The sequence below is a fragment of the Phaenicophaeus curvirostris genome, chromosome 5 (genome assembly GCF_032191515.1).
Source record: "Phaenicophaeus curvirostris isolate KB17595 chromosome 5, BPBGC_Pcur_1.0, whole genome shotgun sequence".
NCBI classification, from domain to species: domain Eukaryota; kingdom Metazoa; phylum Chordata; class Aves; order Cuculiformes; family Cuculidae; genus Phaenicophaeus; species Phaenicophaeus curvirostris.
In genome coordinates, this window is record NC_091396.1 from 21245253 (window position 1) to 21270794 (window position 25542).

The 25542-nt window shown below is 44.0% G+C and overlaps 3 protein-coding genes across 6 annotated transcripts in view; 2 read left to right on the forward strand and 1 right to left on the reverse strand.

The window, feature by feature from the left end:
* GAL (galanin and GMAP prepropeptide) overlaps window positions 1-25542 on the forward strand; it is a 214352-nt gene that overhangs the window by 128361 nt on the left and 60449 nt on the right. The gene's annotated exons all lie outside the window — the stretch shown is intronic.
* On the forward strand, window positions 894-17230 carry ZFYVE19 (zinc finger FYVE-type containing 19). Of its 4 annotated transcripts, XR_011337514.1 has the most exons (13): window positions 894-1027; window positions 2128-2249; window positions 3978-4031; window positions 4520-4680; window positions 5644-5789; window positions 6694-6808; window positions 7328-7537; window positions 8046-8125; window positions 8842-8952; window positions 10348-10490; window positions 11901-12047; window positions 16273-16590; window positions 17101-17219. XR_011337514.1 is itself a non-coding variant. In XM_069857848.1 (11 exons), the coding sequence occupies exons 1-11, from the start codon at window positions 974-976 to the stop codon at window positions 11971-11973; spliced, it is 1269 nt and encodes a 422-aa protein (XP_069713949.1). In that variant the 5' UTR covers window positions 894-973; the 3' UTR covers window positions 11974-12348. The 4 variants fall into 4 exon arrangements, 2 of the variants coding, with proteins under 2 accessions (XP_069713949.1, XP_069713950.1); XR_011337513.1 differs by lacking the exon at window positions 16273-16590 and having other exon boundaries at window positions 17101-17230; XM_069857848.1 differs by lacking the exons at window positions 16273-16590; window positions 17101-17219 and having other exon boundaries at window positions 11901-12348.
* Window positions 17272-25502, reverse strand: PPP1R14D (protein phosphatase 1 regulatory inhibitor subunit 14D). Its single transcript, XM_069857880.1, has 4 exons — window positions 24506-25502; window positions 19800-19895; window positions 19553-19585; window positions 17272-17517 (listed from the first exon to the last, which is right to left on the reverse strand). The coding sequence occupies exons 1-4, from the start codon at window positions 24686-24688 to the stop codon at window positions 17449-17451; spliced, it is 381 nt and encodes a 126-aa protein (XP_069713981.1). The 5' UTR covers window positions 24689-25502; the 3' UTR covers window positions 17272-17448.

Sequence of the window (25542 nt, forward strand, 5' to 3'; positions counted from 1 at the left end):
AGTGACTGAACATGAGCCAGCAGTGTGCCCAGGTGGCCAAGAAGGCCAATGGCATCTTGGCTTGTATCAGAAATGGCGTGACCAGCAGGTCCATGGAGGTTATTCTCCCTCTGTACTCGGCACTGGTGAGACTGCACCTTGAATCCTGTGTTCAGTTCTGGGCCCCTCACCACATGAAGGATGTTGAGGCTCTGGAGCGAGTCCAGAGAAGAGCAACGAAGCTGGTGAAGGGGCTGGAGAACAGGTGTTATGAGGAGCGGCTGAGAGAGCTGGGGTTGTTTAGCCTTGAGAAGAGGAGGCTGAGGGGAGATCTCATTGCTCTCTACAACTACCTGAAAGGAGGTTGTAGAGAGGAGGGTGCTGGGCTCTTCTCCCAAGTGACAGGGGACAGGACAAGAGGGAATGGCCTCAAGCTGTGTCAGGGGAGGTTCAGGCTGGACATAAGGAAGAAATTTTCACGGAAAGGGTCATTGGGCACTGGCAGAGGCTGCCCAGGAAGGTGGTTGAGTCACCTTCCCTGAAGGTGTTTAAGGGACGGGTGGACGAGGTGCTAAGGGGCATGGTTTAGTGTTTGATAGGAATGGTTGGACTCGATGATCCGGTAGGTCTCTTCCAACCTGGTGATCCTATGACTCTATCACTCTTCCAGGTGCCCGCCCGCTCCGCGCTACGGGCAGGGTGGGGCGGCTGCACGTGACTACAAGTACCATCATGCTTCGCGCGACAGGACCGGATGTTTTGCCGTCCCAAGCGAAGACATCCGGGCGCTCTGTGCGACCGGCAGTGTAGTTCGGCCTTGGGGCCCCGCCCGGCGGCTGCAGTCGGGGATGGCGGCTCACGGGACTTCAGCTCCCGTCGGGCCTTGCGCCGCGGCGCGTGAGCGGTGGGGGGGCTTCTCCGTGCGGCTTTTTTCCGCGGCCGGGGACGCGACCACCGCTGAGCTCGGTGTGGCGGGGACGACTCCGGTAGCGCCATGGGCAGCCGGTGCTACGGGTGTGCGGCCAAGTTCTCTGTCTTCAAGAAAGAGGCGAGTCCGGCGGAGGGGGGCGGGAGCGGCTGGGCCTCCCCCGCGCCGCGAGGGCCGGAGCGGGACACCGGGCGCTGCCCCGAGTGGCGGCCTCGCTCACTGAACTCCCGTAGTGCCTGGCGTCAGCGTGGCTTTAATTCTGTGCCATTGCTGGTGGAAAAAAAGGAAAAAAAAAAAGAAAAAGTCATACCTCTAACTCGATATTCAGTCATTGTTCCAGAAAGCCCGTCCCACTATGTGTGCGCTGCTTTGAAGTCCCCACGCTGTCAGCATCCCGTCCGTACCCGGTCTCCGTGCCCCGCTCAGTTGCCCCGTCCCCTTGGGCACATGGCTCAGGGCATTTTCTGGGGCTGTGAGAGCAAAAGAGTTCAAAGAACAACAGTTCAAATGATGGCCCACACTCATCCACAGCATCTGCCTTTGGTTCCTGCCAAGGATCCATTTCAAAACCTTTTAACAGCACAGCCCTTACGAGGAACGGCTGAGAGAGCTGGGGGTGTTTAGCCTGGAGAAGAGGAGGCTGAGGGGAGATCTCATTGCTCTCTACAACTACCTGAAAGGAGGTTGTAGAGAGGAGGGTGCTGGGCTCTTCTCCCAAGTGACAGGGGACAGGACAAGAGGGAATGGCCTCAAGCTCCACCAGGGGAGGTTTAGGCTAGACATTAGGAAAAAATTTGTCACAGAAAGGGTCATTGGGCACTGGCAGAGGCTGCCCAGGGAGGTGGTTGAGTCACCTTCCCTGGAGGTGTTTAAGGGACAGGTGGATGAGGTGCTGAGGGACATGATTTAGTGTTTGATAGGAATGGTTGGACTCAATGATCCGGTGGGTCTCTTCCAACCTGGTTATTCTATGATTCTATGATTCTATGAATTACGGGGCCAAATGGTGCCCCCGCTTCAGCAGGGGTTACGTCTTGGTGCTTGAAGGCTCTTGAGAGTCTCTGTATCTTTAGCAGCAGCTAATGATGTGGTTCTCTTAAAAAAACAGCATGTTACTTTCAGTGTGCCTTGGCATCTGCATGTAGCCAGCCAGAGCAACGAGGTGTGTGTGGTGACAAGGTGATGAAGCCCTTGCCTGCCTTTCTCTTGTGTCTCCACAGTGTGGATGCAAGAACTGCGGGCGGTTGTTCTGCTCAGGCTGCCTTAGCTTCAGTGCTCTTGTTCCCCGCTGTGGAAGCACTCAGCAGAAGGTGTGCAAGCAGTGTCATGGAAAACTAACTGGGTAAGATGGAAGTTTTTCTTCACCCTAAAACAATGCCCTGCTTTGTTTTCTTCCTTTTTCTATCCTGATGTTGTGTTGTAGACTTCTCGGGGAGCCGTGCCATGCACTTGTGCACACACACTGCCTGTATCCTGGCCTTTCAAGCCAGCCTGTTACTGAACTGCTGATACGTAAGCTGCACAGTCCAAAGATAGGAATCAGGATTTGTGAAGCTGGTCTCTGTGGCAACAGGGTAGTCCGAAAGAACCAGGTCTAAATCTTCATGGATGGACACTAAATGTGTATGGGTATCTTAGCTAGACGAGACCAGGTTAAGCCCTGCTGTGTTTTTTCCCCAGAAATTTACACCCCTTTGAATGCAGTTACAGGTTTTTTTAGATGTATACTAGTTCAATGACCTGACACTAAGATGTTCAAACTGTTATTACCTTCATGGGCCAACAGTGATGCAAATCCTCATTGCTGGGGGTCTCAGCTATGTGTAGTCTGAAGGCTTAAGAATTTGTACCATAAAATTGGTTTGCTGTTAAAAGAAAAAAATATTCGCAAACGTAACCTGTAGATTGTCTGTTGAAAACAAGAGAAAATGTGAGTCAGCAGGAGTGTGGGATACATACAGGAACAAGTAATGTAAGAGCAGGAGCGTACACTAGAACCTCTCTCTCAACTGGTTCTTCTGTGTCCTCTTCTTTCTTTTGCATTTCTCTTGTTAGCAGAGGCCTTCATTTCAGAAGCACTGGTTCATGAAAGCAGTATGAGCTATTGATGGTGCAAGTACAGTATCCAGTCTTTCAGTTATGAAATTTTCTGATTTCCCTTTACAACTCTAAAGCCATTAAGAAAACTGTGCAGTCTTTCCCCATGTTTCCTTTGTGTGTCTTTCTCTTTTTTTCCTCATCTGTTTAATATTAGTACTGTAGAGGTACAGCAGAAAAAAATCCTTCCTGACTGGATAGCAGATAGATAATGTGTGTAGGGGGCAGCTTTGTAAGCTTTTTGTATTTATGTTCTTCATGCAAATAGCTTTCAGAACTGAAACATTAGAAGTGGAGAGTGGTCCAACGATGTTGCATTCATTCATTACTGTATAGACTTTAGTGCAGGACAGATGTGTTTGTAGCTGTGACTTCTAAGAATGAATAAAATATGCTAATTACCTTGCATAAGTATGTAGTTTATCAGCTCAGCCTGAATGCAGCAAAACAGAAGACAGTTACACAAGGTGTGTTTGTGGAGTGCAGTGTTCAAGTGTACTAGAAAACATTGCTATGATGCTGGTGGTTGTATAACGATTTTTGTAACATTTTGTTTAGCTTGTGCGTTGTTTAATTCTGTGTTTGTTGCCTGCCACAGCTCGCTTCAGAGTGTTTTGCTGCATGGAAGCTAATTCTCCTGGGAGTCCTACTATCTGCTCTCTGAAATGGGAGGTGCAGGCTGTGGGAGGAAAGGATATTTCGGCCCCTTCTCCTTTGGATCACTTGTGACTATATTAAATCACATTTTGTCCAGTTGCAGAACAACTGCACCAAAGGGCTAGGAATGCTGTCCGAGGCAGCTATACCATCTTAATTCCTTCCATAAGCTGATCACTGTCCATATTAATGATATTATGAAAGGGGCTGTACCAGGAGATTGAGAAACTTAAACTGGTTCGTCTTGAGTTGAGAGACTAGACTGAAGCATTGCCAGTGTCTTGAGTTCACAGAGACTGTTGGTTTTGTTTTCCAGAGAGGCATCTCAAAGTAGTTCAGCAAAATGGTCACCACCAGAAAACTACAAAAAGTGAGTTGCACTTGCCAGTCAGATGGTTGTTTTTGCTACGGGGTAGCCTTTCAGACCCTCACTCATCTTCCCCTATAAAGACCAGAAGAAGTAGAGGTTGTGATTTGGGTATTTGTTTGTTCAACATTAGATTAAGTATGAGGCTTTTGTTTTGTTGTTTGGGTTTTTCATTTGTTTGTTTAGGGAGAGTGCTTTTTTGAATGGACTCCTGAACAGCCACCTGCCTGATTGGGGTTGGCTTGGAAACAGGAACTTGGTAGTGAAATGTTCCTTGTTTCCTTGGAAGTGGCGTCACTTATGCTGCTTCTGTGAGCTAAGATTTTCCTTACTCTTGGGAGTATCTCATTGTGTTGATATGGGAGAGGCTGGTATTGGGGGGGGAGTATTTTCTCTTCTGTTCTATACTGACATTCTTCAAATGTTTTCAGATCTCATCGTTTAAATATCTGTTCTCAGTTGTCATGTCTTTTTTTCCGTCCTTGTCCCAGGCGTGTAGCAGCTTTTGAGGCTAAGCAAAACCAGCTGAAAGAACAACAGAAGGTGGCAGCAAAATCCCCAGGTCAAGCAGGCTGCAAGTACCAGGGGCTGTCAAAAGAGGATAGAGCTATTGCAGAGAGACTGCAGAGGCTGAGGGAGGAAAGGAAACCAAGTGAGTTTTGGGGGATACTGGAAATACCTTGGATGGGAACACTGCTACCTGGGAAAACACAGAACCTGGAGGGAGAGAGAAGTGCTAGGCTTCAGAGCCTGCATTTTCACAGAACTGAAGGGTTCAAGTTGGATAGACTGTCCATGTCCTTCTGCCATAATGGCCAGATTCTGCAGTGATTTTAGATAAATGTTCCAGTTTCTTTTTGCTTCTAGGGGTTTCCTTTGAAACTACTCAGTTTTGGGGTAGTATCTTACCTGTAAAATCACTTTCTCATTTTTCACTTATTGGGGTAAAAGCCTGTGTCAAGGCCAATGGGAGCAGAATGTAATAAGGGTGTTTGGCCAAACTATTCTGCAGAAGCTTTGCTATGGGTCATTGTCCTGGGCAACAGTAGTGCCAGTGTCTGTAGGATTATGTTCTGGCCAGCTTTGCCTCACAGTGGACAAAGAGACTCATCCCATTCCTCAGCTGTCAGATTTCGTGACAGCCTTGTGGTGCTTATGGGAGAATAAACTATTTAAGAAATGGTATGTGGTCTCTAAAAGGGAAAGAACATACTGCAAAGTGGTTACTTGATTATGTGATGGAGGAAGGTTTCGGTCTTACGTGCTTAGGATTACATTAAGGGATGTGGGAGCAATGGACTGTACTGCCTAAGTGACAATTATTTCTCTGCCTGTCGCTTGTGTCCTGAGCCAGCTGCTTGCCAAATAACATTACACTAATACTTGTTGTATGGCTCAGAGATAAACTATGAAGGACACAAGGACTTGGAAGAAAAGGATAGCGGTGTTAGGGTAGTCTCTTAGTCACTGTAGTATGACCCTCATTCGTGTCAGGGAGGTTTTTGCTCAGGTTTTCAGAGTCCGATTCCAGAAAGTAGAGTATTAAGAAAGAAAAGTTTTTGAAGCCTTCTGTTTTCAATAATAATCTCCTCCCTTGGGTTATTCTGAATTACAGAGTGCATCCCTACTCAGGCTGAGATTGAAGCTAGGCTGGCTGCTCTGAAGGAGGACTGCCGGGGACCTGTTCCATCCACCCAGGAAATGGAGGACCGGTTGGCTGTCCTGCAAGGGAGAGATCCTCCTTCCCAGGCTCCCAGACCTGTAAGCTCCCTCAGCTACTTAGCCAGCCAAGTATTCTGAGCTGAGGCTGTAACTAATGCCCCAGCATGTTAACTGTTCTTCCTTCTTCAGCATTTTTTTTTTTTGTGTCCAGGCAGCTCCCTGCAGTAATCTCAGTTTCTTGTTTATGTCAGCTCCAGAAGCAAATGACCAGCTTTTAATTTGCTGCTTTAGTTTGAATGTAGTATGTTCCTTTGTCAAATGTAGTTCATGTGTTTATTTTTAACAACATTTGCTAAGTTTTTTTTCCTCTCAACCCATCTGTGCATACTGAAGTGCTCTGATACTTTTTTCAGAGCTGTTGGTATGTGTTTGGGGCTTATCAGCCCTACCCCTAATTGTATCTTGTAGTTGTTACTGCATCCTAGCTGGGCAAAATCCTGTCTATTCCAGAAATAGAAGCACAGAGTGTTTAGTCTGAGATTGGAGAGGAAGGAGTTGGATGTATGCCTTCAACGCCTATATTGATGATCTTGTCCCAGAGAAATCATGTCCTTAAACTTCTTTTTCAGCAGTGCTGCACACCCAGCTGTTATCATAGGCCTCAGTGGGGCTGCTTGGCTGGGCCTGTTGAGAATGGCACTTTATTTACATTGGAGTTAGTGGCCATGTTTCTGGAACCCAGAAGCAGGTCCCTCCTATACATTCAGCACCACTTTGCCTTGGTTGGGTGACTGCTTTTAGAGTTGTACAGTTTCAGCAAATCTGAGAATGAAGCCCTGGAGGTCTCACACCAGATAACCATAAGGTGAGACTGTCAAGATCAGTGGATGCATCTTTTTATGCTCCTCCCTCCTGTGGTGATATTGGTGACCAAACATTTCCTTTGGTTGAGTATGACACTTTACTCTCATTTGCCTTTTCCCATGCCCTCCTTGTTTCTTAGGTACACCAGCCTCCTGATACCAGAAGTCTGGTCCAGCAGACAGATGACTTGTTAACTCAGCTGTCTGAGGAAGTTGCCATTGATGAACATTACAGACCAAGAATCCAGCCTCAAGGTATCTATTTTGACTGTCATAAAACTGGTTTTGTTTAATAATAGTGAGAAGGGATTATGTGCCTCCCTATATAGCCTACAGGTGAGCTGGATGTCCGTTTTGTCCTTATCTCCCACTTATGAGTCCCAAATTGACCAAGATCAGCCATCCTACTCCATACTGGGTCTCATTGCCCTTGCTTGAAGATGGTTCCTTTTTCTCGGGGTTGTATTATTCAGATTGTTCCTCCCTGTTTCTCTCCTGGGAGGAGTTGCTACCACTCCTAACACACTTGTACTCTGTTAAGAAACATCAGAATCTAGGATACCATTGTCTTCCTAGCTGTGTTACTTTCTCTGTAATCTAACTGTAAAACACAGATTAGCTTGCTTTCTTCTCTTCAAGTACAGTGTAGACCATACTGTGGTGTGCTTTCTCTCATTATTAACCAGATTAATGGAGAGCAGCAAGCCGCTCTCATACTGTTGCTTTAGTCTGTGCTCGAGGAGTCACCAGCACGTTCTGTGTGTCTGTTTGCAGCTGTTAGTAGCCAAAGTCTGAATGATCTCAATCGGGAAAGTGAAGACTTTGTTTGCCCTGAAAATCTGGACCCAAAACAGGTAGAGGAAGAAAAGAATAAACTTCTGGCAGAAGCTGCTGCTGAGCTGCGGGAAGAGAACACTAGGCAGGAAAAGATCCTACAAGTTGCCAAGAGATTGGCAGCACTCAGAGGCGAGGACCCAGAGAAAGGTGGGTAGCAGGTGAGAATACAGTGCCAAGAGCACAACCAAGTTCCTGTGACAGAGTAGTTTCTTTTCTGAGAGTTGTTTATCCATTTAATTCGTCTGTTCTGCAAGAGACAGACTGAGACTTGGTTCTGTCTCCAAAGTTGGACAGATTGGTTCATCATGAAATCAGCATGAAAGATCTTAGTTGAGGGTAAAGAGCAGAGCTGTAAGGTCAGACTGCTTTGTCTTGCACCAGTCTTTGACATAATTCTAACATGTTCTGCTGAGGTTAACAAAGCTTTTAAAAACAAAGCTCTGGTTTTTGTGGGGATTTTTCTTCCTTCCGTCTTCCAGTACTAAAACCAAAATGTAATGCCCATTTTGAGGTGTCGCCATCCGAAAGGATCTGTCTGTGGCAGAGCCAGAATGCCAAAACCAGCTCACAACACAAGGGATTGTATCTGACACATAAATGGGTGCAAGGTTTGAGGCAGGTGTGGGTTGCAGTCTGCTGTCTCTTACTCCTGCAGTTACACTGGAAACCTATAAGTTCCCTGACAGTGATGAGGATGTGGCTGAGGAGGAAGTTATTCGCAGAGTACTAAAACAGGTCAGTAGTGGCAGCTGTGGCCTTGTTTATCTTCCTGTCGGTTATTTCCAGTGTGTATGTTACCTGGTGAGCGTGCAAAGGTGGTGTTTGTGTTTCTGTTCCTCATTCCTTCCCCTCCTAGTACTTTTCCAATATGAGCTCCCATGGGCAATTCAGCTACAGGCAGTTGACTACAGTGCTTCTAGTCTGTCACATTTTCTTTTTTATTCATGCTTAGAGCTTCTTATAGTGTGCGTTTCCTCTCCAACCCCACTGTGCTGGTACTTCCTTACTTTGTGTTCCATCTTTTCCCCCACTGAGCTAGAGTATGGATGTGTGCGTGCTGTTTACTGCAGCTTATGCCTAGGTTTCTGTCTGAAATATCTATGAATTGTTTTGCAGGCAGACATGAGTTTTCTGTGCTTAAGCTTCTGCCTGATTACAGACCATATGTGCCTGATTAGCATGATGTTGACAGTCTGCTGACAGCAGCACTGCAGAGCAGAGTATGTTAGCTGAAGGTCCCTGCTGCTATGCTGACTGTTTGCAACGTACACACAGTGTTCAGAACGCAGACAGAGCAAGCTCGCATCTGCCTGGATAACAATAAATATATTTAGTCTTGTTGTTTCCTGTTACTGCATGAGAGCAAGAAGAAGGGCAGGAGGTTTAGAGCCAAGAGTGAGGCTCCCAGCTGTGTTTGAAACAAAACACTTCTTGCTTTCTCTTTTTACCAGCTCACAGAGGAAGCAGCCCTGGATGAGGCAAGTGGATTCAACATTCCTCCAGATCAGACCACCCAACCAAGACCCTCACAACAGAACCTGCATAAGAAAGCAAAGCAAAAGGTCAATGAGCTAGTTAGAATCTCTTAAAATGACATGTTTCGGAGTCTTAGTAGAGTACAGTTCTGCAGCAAAAGTTTGTTGTATTCTAGGCTTGGTACAGGGGGAAAAAAAACCCACAAACCAACTAGCTTCTCCAGAGCAGAGAAGCTGAGTGGCTTCTGCAAGGCTGACAAGCCCTGAGCACAGCTGTGAGTCATCCTTGTACTTTTAAAAGGAATTGCTCCTTGGAATACATATGGTTCCTTTCAGGCTGGCTTTCTGCTGAATGGGATGGTGCCCTCTAAGCCCAGAGAAGTTAGTGTAGACCTCACAAAATGGATATTAGAGAAGGGATTTTTAACTCGCCAATATAAATTAGACCAAGAAAGCTGTGGTCTGGTATACTATACAGCCTGAGGCAGGGTAAATGAAAGGTTTGCTAGTGCTTTCAGTGTGTACAGAATAGAACTCTAGATAATAATCAACTGTCTGTGTTCTCGTATAACATTGAAGAAGGGAATTAGTAGCAAGATATCCTGTGCTCAGAATGGATTCCAGCCTATTATGGAAATACATACACCTTCTCTAATGCATATTGCAAGAATTAAATAGACCTGTGACTCACAGACACCCAAGAGGTCTGTCCTCAGTTGAAGAAATTATTTAATCGTAAGCATTATTGAAAACATCCATCTCATAGGTATGTCACTTTGCTCTTCTGGAATTAGTTATGTAAAAGACAGTGCCATCTAATTGCTGTTGTGTTAGGAAGCTGTGTTTGCCAGCGTTCAGGCACTGTGTCCCACTGTGCATATGGCTGTTGAGTTCCACAAGAGTTCTCTGCAAAGCAGAAGGAGATGATAGATGGCCTTACAGAGGGGTTTTAGATTATGATTTCAGAAGGTCTTTTTGGCTCAAATCTAGGTACAAATCAGTAGTAGGGGCTGTTTGGCAAACCGCTCATTTTGTTCTCCAGTTTTCTTTCTTTAACAGGGAGCAAACACCCTATAAGCACTTTCCACGTAACTGCTTTCAGCACAACTACTTGATCACTTGCAGCAGGGATTGTCTGTCACTTGGTGCCTGCCAGAAGATCTGAGCTTCATGCCCTTTACACAGTATGGGCAATAGTGGTGTATATTGCTGTAAACTTTTAATGGGGGTGTATACCTGTTTACCTTTCAAGCAACATAGATTCATGAGCAAATAATAGGGAGAGCTTTGGGATTTTATTTAGCAATGTAGATACATATGGAGCCTATCCTTGAGCTCTGGACAAGTTTATCTCACAGACTTCGGATCAACAGAGAGTGAACTATGGACTGTGTCATTGTGGCCATCACGCATTACAATGAAAGTTCTGTATTGTCTCTGCTGGGGTTTGAATTCTTGGTTTCTGTTTTCTTTGTGAATTAGAACTGGACTCCAACCAGCACAGCTCTTGCCATGGCAGATGACAGTGACGAGGATGAGTTGCCCTGGTGCTGTATCTGCAATGAAGATGCCATTTTGCGCTGCCATGGCTGTGATGGGGATCTCTACTGCCAGCGCTGTTTTCGGTAAGTCTCACAATACCTCTTGATCTGAGAGGCGTGTCACAGGTAAGCTTGGCTGCTTTTGTTTGTCCTTCCATGGGCAGAAAAGCAGGTAGTAGGAGGGAAGATTTGAGGAACCTAGAAAAGTGCTGAATGCTAGTCACTATGGAAATACTTTGTGCCATCAGTAGTTACCCCAGGCTTCAGGGACTAAACTTGTCATAGGCAGAAATCTTTGGTCTGTACAGCTGCAGTGCATGTTAGGGCACACTGTCACAGTGTCTGCTGTAGCAGCTGATGTGCTGCATTGCGTGGGATGGGATAAGCAAGACCATTGTTCAATGACTCCTGTGGCTTGCTAATGACATTGATGAATGACCTAGGCTGGATTTACATAAGAGGGGAGATAAGATACTGTAAATTCCTGAGGCTTTTCTTAGGTTGAGACTCTGTAGTCTTAAAACAGAAAAAAATCTTTGAAATATATATGGGTGAACCTTTTTTCCTCAGTCAGGCCTTGAAGCACCTGTACTCTTTGCTCTTAAACATCTGTAGCTTGATTTTTTTGACAAAAAAGTGTTGCATTACTCAGATTTGAAGCGTTAATTCCTTTTGAATACAAAGCTATTCCTCACAGCTTGTGTGGCATCTCTTTCTCATGTCTCAAAAGTATTGGGTAGCTGGCTGGGGTCTCAGATTAGTGTTGGATGACATTTAGACAGCAGGATGCTGGCCTTTGTCTGATACGGATAGTAAGAGATGCTTTTCTGTGTATTTTCTCGCTTCCTGCAAATGTTTTTATAGAGAGATAGGAATGCAGTGAGGGACAACATACGAAGGAGAAATGAAAACATGACTAGCAATGTTAGGTAATTAAAACCAAAACAAACTAACAAAAGCATCGGACAGCAAACATCAAAAAAGTGGAATTAGCAGTCTGGCAGGTGAGTGAGCTACTATCAGTGGCATGCTGCAGGTGCAAGGTTGTGTCTTACTCAATGCTGCCTGCTTCTAAGCATGGTTGAAACAGCTGTGTTTTAGCAACAGCAGTTATTTTTCAGAGTTGCGTGGAGCCCCTGTCATTTTGACTGTTGTCATAGGAGTTGCTAATGTGCCTGGGAATCACAGATGTAGTACTGAAAATGAGCCACCAGGTACATGAATCTCTTGAAGAGGAAAAGAGACACAGGAATCTATTGTCATTTCCCTTTCCAGCAGCAAGGATCAACAGGCATTTTTACAAAACACCTTAGAGGCTTCTGTTACAAGCAAATATCTTTAGTCAGTCCATGTGGCTGTCAGTCAGGTCCTCACATCTAATCTTTGAGATACCTTTCTAGTTAAGGACTGCTGGGAGACATCTTGCGCAGTGGTTAAGGATGAGTGCCCTGCCTGGGTATTTGCTTCTGACTGCATGTTTTGTTTGCTTCTCAGGGAAGGCCATGATGAGTTTGACCTGAAGGACCACCACACTTCCCGCTATCATCTTCCTTGCAAGTCGAAATGATCACACTCTTCATGAGCAGAAAAGGAGATGAAAAATGGGCAAAGAGAGGAGTTGGCCAGATGGAAAGAGTCCAAGTGGGTTTGCAGCCAAACGGGTGATGTTTTGGACAGTTACAGGATGTGCTGTAATCTGAGAGAGGCTTGGAGGGCGTATGACTTTGTCCTCACAAATACAACCAAATGCAAGGTTTGTGCATGCTTAGGTATAAATGAGGACTTAAGATGAGGAGGTGGATATAAGTCTATAAAGACACTGTGGGTAGCAGTAAAGATGTGTGTTTAAGGCCGTACTGACTGGCTGTTAAGTAATTTCTTGCTTTTGCTAACAGATTGCACGCTGGTTTGACAGGCAGCAAAGCACTTTGCACTAAAGAAACTCTGTCATGATCACGTATATGGTGAGAACTTCAAAGCATAATAAAAACTATTTATGGAGGCCTGTGTTTCAAGTCTCTCCTGGAAATGTCTGGCGGTCCTTTACAAAATGTTGCACTCTAGTAATGGTATCTTAGTCCTAGTGTCAGGTGGCTTAGGGAAGTAAATGAAGGATTGTGAAATCACCAAAAATGTTTCTGTGATGTGGCTGGAAAAGGTGCGGGGGCTACTCTGCTGCAATGGGCAGTGTTGCTCACATACTTGAAACGCAGGACGATTTACAAAAGTAATCTGCTATGGCTCCACAGCGTTGTGATCTGCAATGACTGTGCTGAAGTTTCACGTGATCTGTAAGAGCAGTGTCTTAGTCTGGAAGAGTTGTGTATTATTCTGAAAGCGGGATTTAGCTCTGCTTATTATTTGGTCCCCTGATAGGATGAAGATGTGTGATGGTCTTTATCTGGCTACGAGAGAAGCTCTATTTCATATGCTCATATCCCTCCCTAGAGAGGGCCCAGATGCAAGTGGCACTTGCCAGTGACCAAAGCAGCCAGAAATGCTTCAAATACCTGACTAAACTTGCCCCAAAATGGCTTTATAGCTCATCAAGATGAGCTCTTCCCAGGACTATAATATGACTTCTGAAACAGCTCTCTAAGGCTGACAAATTCCAATAGCAAAATAAATTAAGGATTTGCCTTTGACAGGGAGTTTCAAATGAATCTTACCTGTCTGGTCTGACACTGCCACTCCCAGCTATCTGCCCTGCCCCTGTGCTTAAGATCACTGCCTCTGTATGTGAGTTGATGGAACAGTTTTTGCCTCCATCTCAGTCACCGCTGGTCAGAGCACAGCAAATAAATGAAACTAGTGCTGAAGATGGGTTTGTGCTAACATGCTGGGCTCTATCAGAGTCTTCAACAGAAACCTGTATCAGGCAATGTAGAATAGTAATATTATTGCAGGTTAACACGCTGAAAATTGCAAGTGTAGCCGGCAGTGCCATCAAAACCCTTTGTTGAGAAGGTGTGGCAAAACCTCACTCTTGTGGAGGCTCTTTCTTTTCCATGGCAGTCCTTGCTTCACCAGTACCTGTTGCTTTGGGACAGGTAGATAGGAGTGCTATTTGAGTTGTTCTGAGGCGAGAGCTCACAATGAGCCCTATGTTATACAAAATTTAATTAAAAAGTTACTTTCCTGAGGAGCTTGTAGTCTTCAAAATGAAAACAAAATCTTATTCTGGCTTTGTGTTACTATAGGAGTGACATTCTTATTGCGATTTGACCCAGATAATGAGTCTGATAGCAGGACAGCCCAGCTCTGCCTTAGGTTAAATGCTTTATGTTTGGTGTATACAGGAGAAGATGAAAATACCTTTTCTTATGTCTCTTCAAAGACTGATCCACTCCTTTGGGCTTGAGCCTGTGTCCTTTCCAAGCAGTTAGTAGACACTTTATTTCTTGTTTACAGCTCCTTTTTTTTTTTTTTTTAATATCTTAGCACGCCCATACTTGCAACATTTTGAATGCTTCACCAGCCACAACAAAACTCTGAGCCTGTTGTGCAGTTAGGCAGCCTGTGTCTTGTAAGCCCTGCCCTGTTCACATCAGTAGTGAAGGAGCAGGTTGCAGCCAGAAGCAGTTTATTTAGTTTCCTGGACTGGTTTATCTGGGGTCATCCCAAGGAATCCAGAAATGCACCCAACCCAGTACATGAAACAGAACTTAGTCACACATGGATGAGCCTCTGCACTCTTACACACACATGCCGATGCTTTCCCTGTACCACTAATGGACATTTTTGCGGCTGCTGAGCTTTCTGCATGTAATTGACCATTTTAGTGGCTGCCCAATCACTTTCACTTGAAAAGCCATTCCCACTGTAGCTGTTGCCTCAGTGACCTTCATGTAGAAGGAGTAGTAGGGCTATTTAGATCAGGTGTCTGCAAGAAGCGAATTTAGCTGAATCTGACATTGTGAAAAACAAATGCTGCATGACCTTTATGTGGACAGTGCACTTCTGGCTATGCTGCTTACTCCCTGTCCTTGTCTTTGAAAAGGTGCTAGTTAACAATTAAAGATACTGGTAAACAATCAGTTCCTGACAGGCCAGATCAACTTCAAATCATAGCCATTCAAGGACTGAAGAGAGCTTGGTATCTTCAAGAAAGAGAATCAGCTTCTTTGCTTCTGTCTTTGTATTATAGCATACCATGACGGCACAAGATTTTCTTTCCCTCTCAAGTGTTTTGTATGTGAACTGTCAAATGTAGGCTCCACCCCAACAAGAATCAATGGTAATGTTATTAAAATTGAACTCGGATTAGGTTACAAGGGACGATCTCTGTTAAACTGCATTTGCTGTGGTTCACAAGTCTGCATGCTGTCTCAAGTGCTGCAATATGGTCACGTGTCCAAATGTAGCAGCCACAAAGGCAATGTAAGTTGATCGTAGCTGAGGGAATATTGCACTAAAGGTTATTGTATACACATTCATAAACCTTCAATTAGAAAAACATATGAACTTATACCTTTTGAGCTAGTTATCATCCTATAATCAAGAGGACAAAGTTCCTTTAAAGAAACATTCTTGCACAGTGTCTGCATACCCAACCCATCATTACAGCCTTATGCTAGCAGTGGTGCCAAGAAGCAAAATTAAGTGGAAGCTATTTGTTTAAAAGAAAAAAAAAAAAAGGCATTTCATCTAGTCTTATGGTCTAGGCTGAGAACAGCCAAACAGTAGATAAAGCAAGTATGATTTGCAACTTTTAAAAACTAAAGAAGTTGCTCTGATTGCCTTATGATGCTTTTTCTCTTGCACCACTGAGCTGAGAAATCATAGGGGCTGCAGCTTATTCTTTTTCTGCTACTTGCAGAATAAACACAAAGACAACTTCTGTCAAGCAGAGTTTCAAGAACCTACTTTTTCCTGGGTTCTAACAATTTCTGCCTTAGAGAATACAAAAAATTCTCTTTGCATCACCATATTGAGGGAAAGCAGTGCCTGCGGTGAAGAAAAATCTGCCTCTTGGGCCAGAGGAGAGGCACCTGCAGTCTTTGAGCTGTTGAAACTCAGAAGAATAAAACAAAGCCTCCTGCCAGGGCAGCCAGGGCACACAATTAACCTGGGACTCCTATGCACCACAGTATTACAGCTTTAGTTCAGGACAGTTGGCTCACGGCCTATCCACCTACACGTTCCACCTGAACTTCTATTTGAACCTAGTCTGTTTTTAACTGAGCTCAGAACCCTTTGTCATTGTGCTGCTCTCCTTTCTTAATGGGTGTGATACACGAGTATTAGTAGTTGTCAATCCATGAGCAGTGCCAGATCTACAACCAGTGCAGCTATGGATATAATTTTATTATTTTACTTACAAAGTTGAGGTTCCAGGAGGTCCAGTATGTCCTATTAGCCCCTTACTAAGACAAAAATGGCATGTCCCTAGAGCTACCATACACATATAGAGAGACCTGATAAAAAAAAAAAGACCATTTCTCCAACCTAGTGGATGAGGCTTAGAGCCTCCTGGAGCAGCCTTAGGACAGCGTACGAGCTGTATGGCTTGCTAACTTCCAGGAGGCTGTTGCATATAAGAAGAACATATCACGGGAAGCAAGCCCTTACATAACAGTTATTACCGCAGCTTGGAGTTTGTCCCCTCAGAGATGTGCAGAGCAAACAGCATGTTTGCTGACACTTATGGAAAATAGGAGGGAAACAAAAGGTAGCAGTCGTCACCTTGTTACTGATAAAGATGAAAAAATTAACATATTTAAGATATTACTGGTCCAGCCCAAGAGTTCTTGTTTGTCTTTGTTAGCTAACCTGCATGTCCTTTTTGTTCCAGAGCTGGCCCCTTCTGTCCCTTGTCTGACAAAACATCCTCTCAAAAGCTAGCCATGAACATACTGGCACATAGGAGCCCCTCTGGATGTGATTCAGCAACTCATCTCCAGAGTCTGAGTGGCCGGTGTAAGAGCCCAAGGGCAGGAGATAATGTGAGAGTCTGCTCTGCCTAAGCACTCAGCCTCCATTTGCTGTCTTGTTTCCTACCACATGTGTCAAGTTACTGGCTTGCTGATGGGATGGATGTAGTTTCCTCTGTATTTTTCCAGCCACGTTAGTTGTAGCCAGAAGAGTTCGTGCAGCAAGACAAGACTTCACTTTTTATTTGCGAGATCTACCTATCTGCAAAAGACTCACTCTGAGATGCTCCGTGCAGGGAAATTTGGAGCAGGTATTTTTTCACTTTAGTTTTTCTTTAGTGTCTAAAAAGAATGCAAAAGCAAGCAGTGCACAGCCGATTTTCTGTTTTAATATACAAAATAAGCATCTTTCCAGCATCTTTTTAAATGATGAGAAAAATCATTGCCAGACCTTGCTCCTTTAGAAGATGCTTCTCCATCGGCAAGTCTTAAATTCCACAAAAAGGAAAACCGATCTCTCTCCCATTAGCCTCAGCAGCTATTTCAATTAACTTCCCCTTAAGTAGACCAGGTGCACTTGAATATTTTTCCTTCCTATCCTACTGTATGTTTTCTGTCCAAACCTTCATGAATAAAGAAGGGTTAATAAGACTTACGAAGTACATACAATATGGTAGAGTGAGGTATAGCAGTAACAGTCAGGAGTTCAAGCTGGGTCCCGTCCAGACTGAAACAGCATGCAGCTGTTTCTGAGTTACTGTTAGTAACTGATGTTCCATGTTGATGAATGAGTGATAACCAATGCCTTGTTTTCCTTGCAGTGGATGGAAAGAGAGAAATCTTGATGAATTCCTGAGAACGGTATTCAGTGCTCCTCAGCCAACATGGCAGTTCCTAGAAGAAACTAAAGGAAGGACATCTTGTCCTGTTCCCCAGGTTAACATGCCCTTTAAGAATCAGGAAAATGTACAATATAGCTCCCTGCTGTGTGCATGAATCTGGAAGCAGCGGAGACTTCAAACCACTGGTACAAATCTCACAAACTTGGTGATGTTTCTCAATAACAGTAAGTCCTAAACGTATTCTGAAGTGATGTTGCTGATCCTGGGGTTTGTGGGGAAGATACCCATTTCCTTGTGACCAACCCTAAGTGTTCTGTGTGGGCAAGGTCATTTCTTCTGAGGACTGGTGACTCTTCGGAGACCTTTCAATCGACTAAGCAATTCCGTAATGAAGTCCTGCAATGAGAATTGGTTGAAGAAGGATGCCATGTTAATTCCAGTGCTCATCGGCCCAAAGAGTTATGACGCTTGCATTGTTCCCCACATTTGCCTTCATGTTGAGCAAAAACCAGAATTTTGACATGTATTGACTAACCCTATCTTTTAGCTTAGGAAAGGAGACCTTTTGATGGATGAGAAGGGTTGAAAAACCTCTTTACTTCACTTCCGCTGTCTCCCTCTGGAGCAGGCAGGTTTACTTTTTCCCCAGGAGCCAGCCTGCCTCTCTTCATTCCAGATACCTGCTTCTTCCACCTTGAGATGACCTCAGGATGCTGTTGTCCTCTGTTATGTTTTACTGCTTCCTGTTACCACCATAACCTCCTGCCCACTTGTGCTGCCCTTCTAATCTAGGGCAAAGCAACCTGTCCCTCCTGTTGAGCCTGTAAAGCTCCATATTGTGGATTGCAAACCATCCTGGAGCTGTGCCAATTCTACAAGGAAGTGGCTAGCAGAGAAGAGGTGGAGCAAAATGCACGCAAGACTAATGATAACCTGGAGCAGGGGTTAAGGAGAGGCAGAACAGATAGATGAGCAGTTAATGGAGATAAACCCCCCCTACGTTGCTGACACAGCCAAGGACTATGAACTAAACTGGACCATCTGGTTAGTCCAAGTAGAAGTCAGTGTAACTAGTGCAAACTTTACCCTGTGCGTGACAAGTAACATCACCATGAAGGAGCTCACAGCCTTTTTTTTTTTTTACCCAAAGAGATAGCCATGTGCCCTTGTAATTAGACCAGGCCACTGGAAGCATTGCAGCTAGTTACTGTTTAGAATGTGAGGAAGCCCAGCTTCACTTGAGTGATCAGAGGTTGCTTGCCTCAGCATGCTCTAGAAGTAAATGCCTAGGATCATAAATGCTTTTTCAGTCAGTCCCCTCAGAGGAAACCAGTTTGTATCCTCTGTCTGCTTTCTGCAAACAGGATGCTGTGATCTTTCAAAGGGACTGGATTCAAGATCACCAGGGTGAAAGTACATATTTTTGCCAATGGGGCAGCAGTATCTGTAGTTATTAAGTACCATGCTGTCTGCAAGAGACTTCCATGGCTCATGAATCAGTAGAGCAAACTGTTCTCAGTTCTTTCTCTGGGAATGCGGAATTCTTGCCTAAGATCTGAAATTTAGACACTCTTAAAACAATTTCCCTATTGCCAGCCTTGTCTGCTAAACCCCCTGCTAGAAGACTATCTGTAATTATTTGCACAGCCAAGATTAATTTCAATGATAGTCATGCATCTAACTCACTTTCTATATGTTCGTCACTGTACAGCTACATAGGCTCAACAAGATGTGGAGACAGATAAATTATGTCAAGCACAATGTTCACATGCAGTTCATGTGACTGCAGCAGTGATGAGGGACCCCATTTTGCACAGGTATGCAGTGCAGGGAAGGCAATTGCTGTGTGGTACACACACTACACTGCAAAAGCTCTGGGTTTCTGAGATTTCTTTAACTGTCTTACTCAAAACCAGTGCTTGGGAAGTTCATGTGGGGAAAAACCCACATGAAAAACTAATTTACGTGGCCACTGCTAAACAACTTCTATCTGCCCAGTCCAATCTGAGGGCCATACTGCATTCATATCACTTGTAACACTAGAGTGGTTTAAGCTAAGAATGCATTTAGTTAGCAGTGTGCACGATGGTTGTGTGAGCTGCATCACTGTCTTTAGCTTTTCTACATTGAGGAGCAAATAGTGACTCAGCCTAGTCAGCTTAGGATGTCCAAAACATGGAATCAACTTTCTTTCGTTGTAACGCATAATTCCTTATTTTCTCTACTGCTCTGCCTCCAGCTCACCCATGTACATTTACATATATTTTTCTAACACAGCAGAATAAAGTGGCAAACGTCACCCACTGGGAATTAAAAAAAGCTGCAGCGTCATGTTAGGCATAGTAATATCTTGACTATTCAGCCAAGCAGCAACAAAGACACACTCTTACGGCATAGTATAACCTAGATATGTTGATGGTGCTTCACTCACCTCTGTTGGGCTGGAGCACTCATGGAGGATTTCCTAAAAAAACAAGTAAGAGTCATTTTAGTATTTTATTAGCTGACCTATCGTCCCTTACCTACAAAAAGGGTATGTAATCTTACTACATATGATGAGCTAAGGCACAGGGAAGCATCACCCAACACTGTATACACACATTCTGTACCCCTCACACTACTACTACTCTTTATGAAGGAAGTCCTGAATATAACATCACCAAGTCCCTCTACCTGACCTGTAGCTTTAATTTCTGTTCTTCATTAGGGACTTCCAGAAGATCTTCAAGATCAATTTGTGGTTCAGGAGCTGCTGCTTCTGTTTCCTCTCTTAGCTAAAGAAGGGGGAAAAAAAATACACAGTCAATAAACCTTCAAACTTCTAAGAGCACCGGAGGCCATCTTTAAAGAGCAGAGGAGGAACTAGTTACAATAAAACTATGCTGCAAATTTGAGGTCAAGATATAAATAATTTCAAAGTGTTCTTATAAAGAGGGCATGGATTCCAGCCTCTCTGTGGTGTCCGCTACTGCCACACATCTTGATGTATAAGTTCTTCATCTTTTCCCACCCCAACACTTGATACCACTGCTCAGTGACTGTCATCCATCATGGGAAGACCCTTTTAAAAATTGCCAATTGCAATGCAATGTAAGCCAGTGTGGGACAACCCTCATCTGTGGAGAGTGTGTTTAAGGATTCACCTGTGGAGACCTTCTTGATCAATAACGCCTTGGAAGGAGGAAGTTATGTAGGGCTCCTCTAGCCATGAGCTGCAAGCAGGAGAAGGATTGAACAAGTCTGTGGTCTTAACGCTACAAGAGAGGTCTGCACAAGAAGCACTGGCTCAGTGGAAAATAAGTCTAGCCCAAGATAGGCTATCTTGCGATGAATATCTTAAGCGCATTTTGGACAGAATAATAACTTAAACTGACGGAACTATTAACCAACTGAAAGTAAGAAAGGATGTTGCATTATCGGTTACTAATGCTTAACCAGAGATATGACCAATCATATAATATTTTGTGTCTTATGTTCAATTTAGAATGGTATATAAAGACACAGTTAACACAATAAAAGGTCTTCGATCCATCAGATTGGAGTCCGTGTCTCAATCCCCTCGGCATTCACCAAACAGAACTCCAGCAGGATTAATCTTAGAAAGGCACAACTAATACACGGGGATTTTAGGCTACATACTTTCATATAGTTGGTATACATACTAAAGATTTTGCAGGAATGGAGAGAAAAACACACTCTTGAAAGGCCTGACAATATTTTGCTGACCTTCTCTAACATGTGAGGGATATAATAGTCTCCTTCAAGGGAAGAGAGACCCCAATCTTTGGTGATTGGAGTGATAAACTTCTAATGCATAGGGTGTTGTTGGAAGCATTTGTAACCTTGATGACATTTTAGTTCTACATGTCTCTACAATACTAAGGAAGTCAAGCTGTGGTTTCCAGCATAGTTGCAAAATGAATCTTTGACAGCACAGACTAATGATATTTTAGCCTAGTAATCAACGGGAAAAGAATACAAGGATACTGAGTAAACAGCACAGTATCCGATTGCCAGGTAGCATTTATGGATGAGTATGTAAAACATTAAATAATAAATACAATACTTAGAGGGAAAAAATAAACTTATTCTGACCAGTCTCTGGTACCAAGCCAGAGAGGAAGTGGAAAACCTTTTTTCAGCTTTGTTATGTAAGTAATAAAAAAGGTTTAAATATATTCTGCTGTTACCCACATGCCTTTTCCCCTTAAAAGTAATGATTTTCATGTGACTTTAGAAAACAGGTATTGATCCAGCCTGGCCTTGCCTAAGAAGGTAAATGGGCCAGGAGAGTGAGAAAGGGTAGGAACTCCCTATGGCTCTCTGGTTCTAGTATGGATGATGTTGTGACTAATACATTCAGGGAATAATCCTGAAAATCAAAACTATCTCCTGAGTCTTAGTTTTGTGGCAAAAGCCTTCATGACAGTAAACAGCAAAGCATTTAGATTATCTGCACCAGGACTCAATGTTTGAACTAACCTTGCTGGCATTTGAATCTGCCATGCTGTTTATTCTGACTCTGTTGTGCGAGTTTCTGGAAGACACTGAAGAACACTGCACTGCCAAGGACAAGCAGAGCAAAGGAAGAATCTGACAAAGAGAGAACGTAATAGCAGTTGACGGATCAAGGAAGCTCAGACTAGCAGGGCTAACTAAATAGTATTGCCACAATGCACAGAGGAGAGCAGGAGGGCCTGTTGGACACCTGGGTGATTACAAGTAATTTACTGCAGCACATACATTTATTCAAAAAGATCCTATGTAACCCCCTGTTGTACACTATTAACAGTCTCTGATCTGGCACAGCAGCATGTGATGTTGCTAGTGGCAGATCTCTTAGGTTGGCCCAACTACACGAGGAAGTTGGGAAACCTGTTGCGCGGCAATCTGTTCCTGTAAGGTCATGGCTGCATTTCCCACTTGTGCCTGCTGGGATTTCGCAGTAGGGAAAGAAATATCCCCTTTGGGGCAGCTACTCTGATGTCAGTAAACAGCTCCTGATTCTCAGAAACCCAGAAGTGATAATGTAACCTAACTTGGTTTTCTGACACCTTTACAAGTGTACATCTGTAAACTTGGGTGAGTAAGAGTAGCACACAGAGATCCTCATTTGGGTCATGCCACTGGTGGTACCAAGTGCTTCTCATCTATCTCAAAAAAAGAAAACCCACCACCAACAACAAACCTTTAACCCTCTCTTTAAAACTTCAATGATTCCCCAAAAGGTAAGAGATTCAGTTACTCAAAGCAGCACCCATTCTCCTTGATTGTGTCAGGCAAATATCAACTGCTTTCTGAACCAAGGTACAGGCACCAGGAACAGTCCCTTAAATGCCAGTGTAGGCATGACTGGCAAGAGATACTGTCACTGCCGCTGTTAATTTGAACAGCTTTCACTCACCTTGACCATCACTCTAACACTTCATACACATGCTGAATTTTGCCTGTCTGATAGGTCTAGTGATAACATCTGCTCTTATATATACCATATTATGTTTCATAATGCATCATCAAGAGGCCTAAAATAGAGCTAAGAGTTTATTACTATCAGCTTATAAACTATAGAAAAGAACTAGAATTTCACAACTAAGTCCTGAAGTAATTATGAGCTGTTATCCTTCGTGATTTTTACTAAAGCAGCTATAAATTTGTTTAGGACATCTAAGAATGTTAATTAACAGAACAGGACCAGTAATATACCGATTTTCACAGGGGCCTTGCATTTGCAGCAGGAGGACTTTTTTCTCCATGTTTGTTTTTTGCTGCATGTTGTTCACACATGGCACAAATCAGAAGAGAAATTAACTGTTTTTCTCTCCCAACATAGCATGAGAACCTGGTATGTTCTCACAAAAATATGAATAGGAAACAGTCACACAGAAAATGGTAATGATACTGATGGTTAATATTAATAGTAAACAGCAACAACAATAATAAAGAAAACGTCAGAAACAGTTCCTGAAGTCCGGCTCTTTGGCTGTGGAGTTGATATTGTTCTATGGCTCTCAGGCCCAGAAAATCACCCTGAGCAGACAAAAGTCTTCTCTGTACCACCATGGCACATAGCACAAAAACTGCCTTTCCAGGGCTGTTCTACCATGTCCACTTCCACTGTTGATTGCGATTTGAAGTTGCTGGTGCTCACAGCAGAAGACTTTAAGCAGTCATCCGCTCTTTTTTCTTTCTATCTCAAGAATGTGCTTAACGCTGTGCTGGAGCGCAAATAGAGAAAATAGGGCAGAAAAGGCTTGACAGTTCATTTAGTCTGTCCGCATCGAGGACATGAATAAGCTGGTTTACAAAATTTGTTAAACCCTCCTATGTTTTGTGTTGAGGATGTACTGAGTGAAGAAAGCCACTTACTCTTACTGCATTAGCCTTACAGTACAGATAAATGCAAAACCCTTAGTCAAGCTGTTTTAAATGGTTTGAGATCATGACATACAATGTGGAAATCCTATCACGTTTTTCTGTACCACAGTTTAAACGAAAAATCTCAAACATGGAAAAGCACAATCCCTTCTAAAATCTTCCAGTATAGGTGACATCCATCTTACCACAAGGTATGAATAGGAGCAATATTACCAGGTTAAAATTTCAGCGTACCCAGGCAGTGCTGTAGCTTAAAGCAAATATAACACCACACTGAAGAAAAAAGGTCATGTACCCTGCAACAGCTCAGCTGAAGACTGGTACAGTTCAGGTACTAGGCCTAGGTGCTCCTTGGTCTTTCTTAGAGAAACAGCTCTCAGATAGTCAGGAAGAATTCAGGAGGGACTGTTCCTGGTGCAAAGGGAATCTCAAGCAGGGAAGACAGCTCTGAGAATTTGTGAAGATGAAGGCATAAGTTCTCTACATTTGAGCATGCATTTCTTTTTTCTTTCTTTCTCTGCTGCCAGCAGCACATCCAGACTCTGCAGCTACAGATACAGCGTTATCTAGAGTGTCTCATTCAAACAGCAGCTGTAGCTACGCTGTTGTGACAAAAAAAAAAGAGTAAGTATACGCTAACAACACGAACCCAGCTAGCTTAGATACTGCTTCCAGCAAAGCTGCTCACCGCATGGAGCTCAGCAACAGGAAGCACCCTAGGTTTGTACATCTCTCTGTTCTGCTACTCATGCTCAGCACTAGCTACCCACCTCCCAGCAGACGCAAGACAAGGCAGTTTAAAGCTAGCTGGTTTATATAGATGTAAGCTTCTCCGACTGCAGACACACCCGTCAGAGCGAGTGCTGTAGCAAATGGTAATAAGGTACCTAGTGAAGACTGGAGAAGCTATTTCCAGTAAGGCAGAGGAAGCAAACCTCTATCCCAGCACACAGGGCCTCTAGTCCCATTCACCTGACCAGCAAGGGGCTGATTTGCCCCAGCTACTCACCCTGCATTGGTACAGCTCTTGCAGTTGTGCATTGATCCATTCCTCCAGGTCTAGCCAGCGCTGTAGGTCTTTGCGGTTGTACTTTATAGTTAACTTGCCCAGTTTCCTGTGTGATGATTCCTCACCAGGTTTCTCTGGTGTCTGGAAAGTCACCCGGGGCAGTGTGCTAGAGTTGCTGGCCATGCTCACTGCTTCCTCCTCTGACAGCAGAACTCGCCTTCCCCTGGGCTCCCGCGCTCCTTTTCTCTGCCTCCCTTAATCAACGCCTCTCTGGAGCTCGTGCCTCACAGCACAAGCTCCTCAAAGACAGCAAAGGCAGGCAGCATTGGTGATTCCAGGGAGAGAGGTGAGGGAGATCACACGGCTGGGGCAGCACCCAGGTGTGCAGGCAGAGTTACAGCAGCAGATTCTTGGGTTTCACCATCGGCTCTGCTGACAGGAGCAGGGAGGCAGGCAAAGGAGTTGTAATAACATCTGTTGTTAAAAGAAGCCAAGTGAACCAGGGAATTGATGAACTAAGTCTGTTAATATTTAACACAACTCCCCTCCAAGAGGCGGGGAAGAAGGAGGTTTTAAATGACTGTTTTCCTACAGGCATAACTTACATGCATGTGCAATTCCAGTGTGCTGATCCATACATAATGCATTGAATTCTGCTGTGTTCAAGTTCCACAAGCCTCGGTAAACTACTTTGTCTGCAGCTATTGGGTTTAGCTCCTATTGAATGCCATTGTATTTGGCATTTTCCAGCTAAAGCACTGGATCCAGCACAGATAAAGAGAAGTGGTCTGGAGTCAGGTGGCTACATCCACTATTTTATAGGAGTAGGAATACTAGGTCAGTGGCACCGCAAGCCAAATGTGGACTCAGCAGTCCCATTTTACATTGTCCTACAACCTGTAAGCTTATTCCAGCTTTCTCAATAATTTCTATAGAAATTCCAGTGTCCCAGTGGCCTGAATTTGAGATCATTTGAGCAAGGTGCTTCTGAGATAAAAAAAAAATCTTATTAAAAATAGGGGAGGAAAAAAGGCAGT

Coding starts and splice junctions, on each gene's coding strand:
- ZFYVE19 (XM_069857848.1), top strand. CDS start 974: ATGGGCAGCCGGTGCTACGGGTGTGCGGCCAAGTTCTCTGTCTTCAAG. Junction 4,032..4,519: donor CCACCAGAAAACTACAAAAA/GTGAGTTGCACT, acceptor TCCTTGTCCCAG/GCGTGTAGCAGCTTTTGAGG. Junction 4,681..5,643: donor GAGGGAGGAAAGGAAACCAA/GTGAGTTTTGGG, acceptor TCTGAATTACAG/AGTGCATCCCTACTCAGGCT.
- PPP1R14D (XM_069857880.1), bottom strand. CDS start 24,688: ATGGCCAGCAACTCTAGCACACTGCCCCGGGTGACTTTCCAGACACCA. Junction 19,896..24,505: donor AAGAGCTGTACCAATGCAGG/GTGAGTAGCTGG, acceptor CCCCTTCTTTAG/CTAAGAGAGGAAACAGAAGC. Junction 17,518..19,552: donor AGTGCTCCAGCCCAACAGAG/GTGAGTGAAGCA, acceptor TTCTCATTGCAG/GACTTCATTACGGAATTGCT.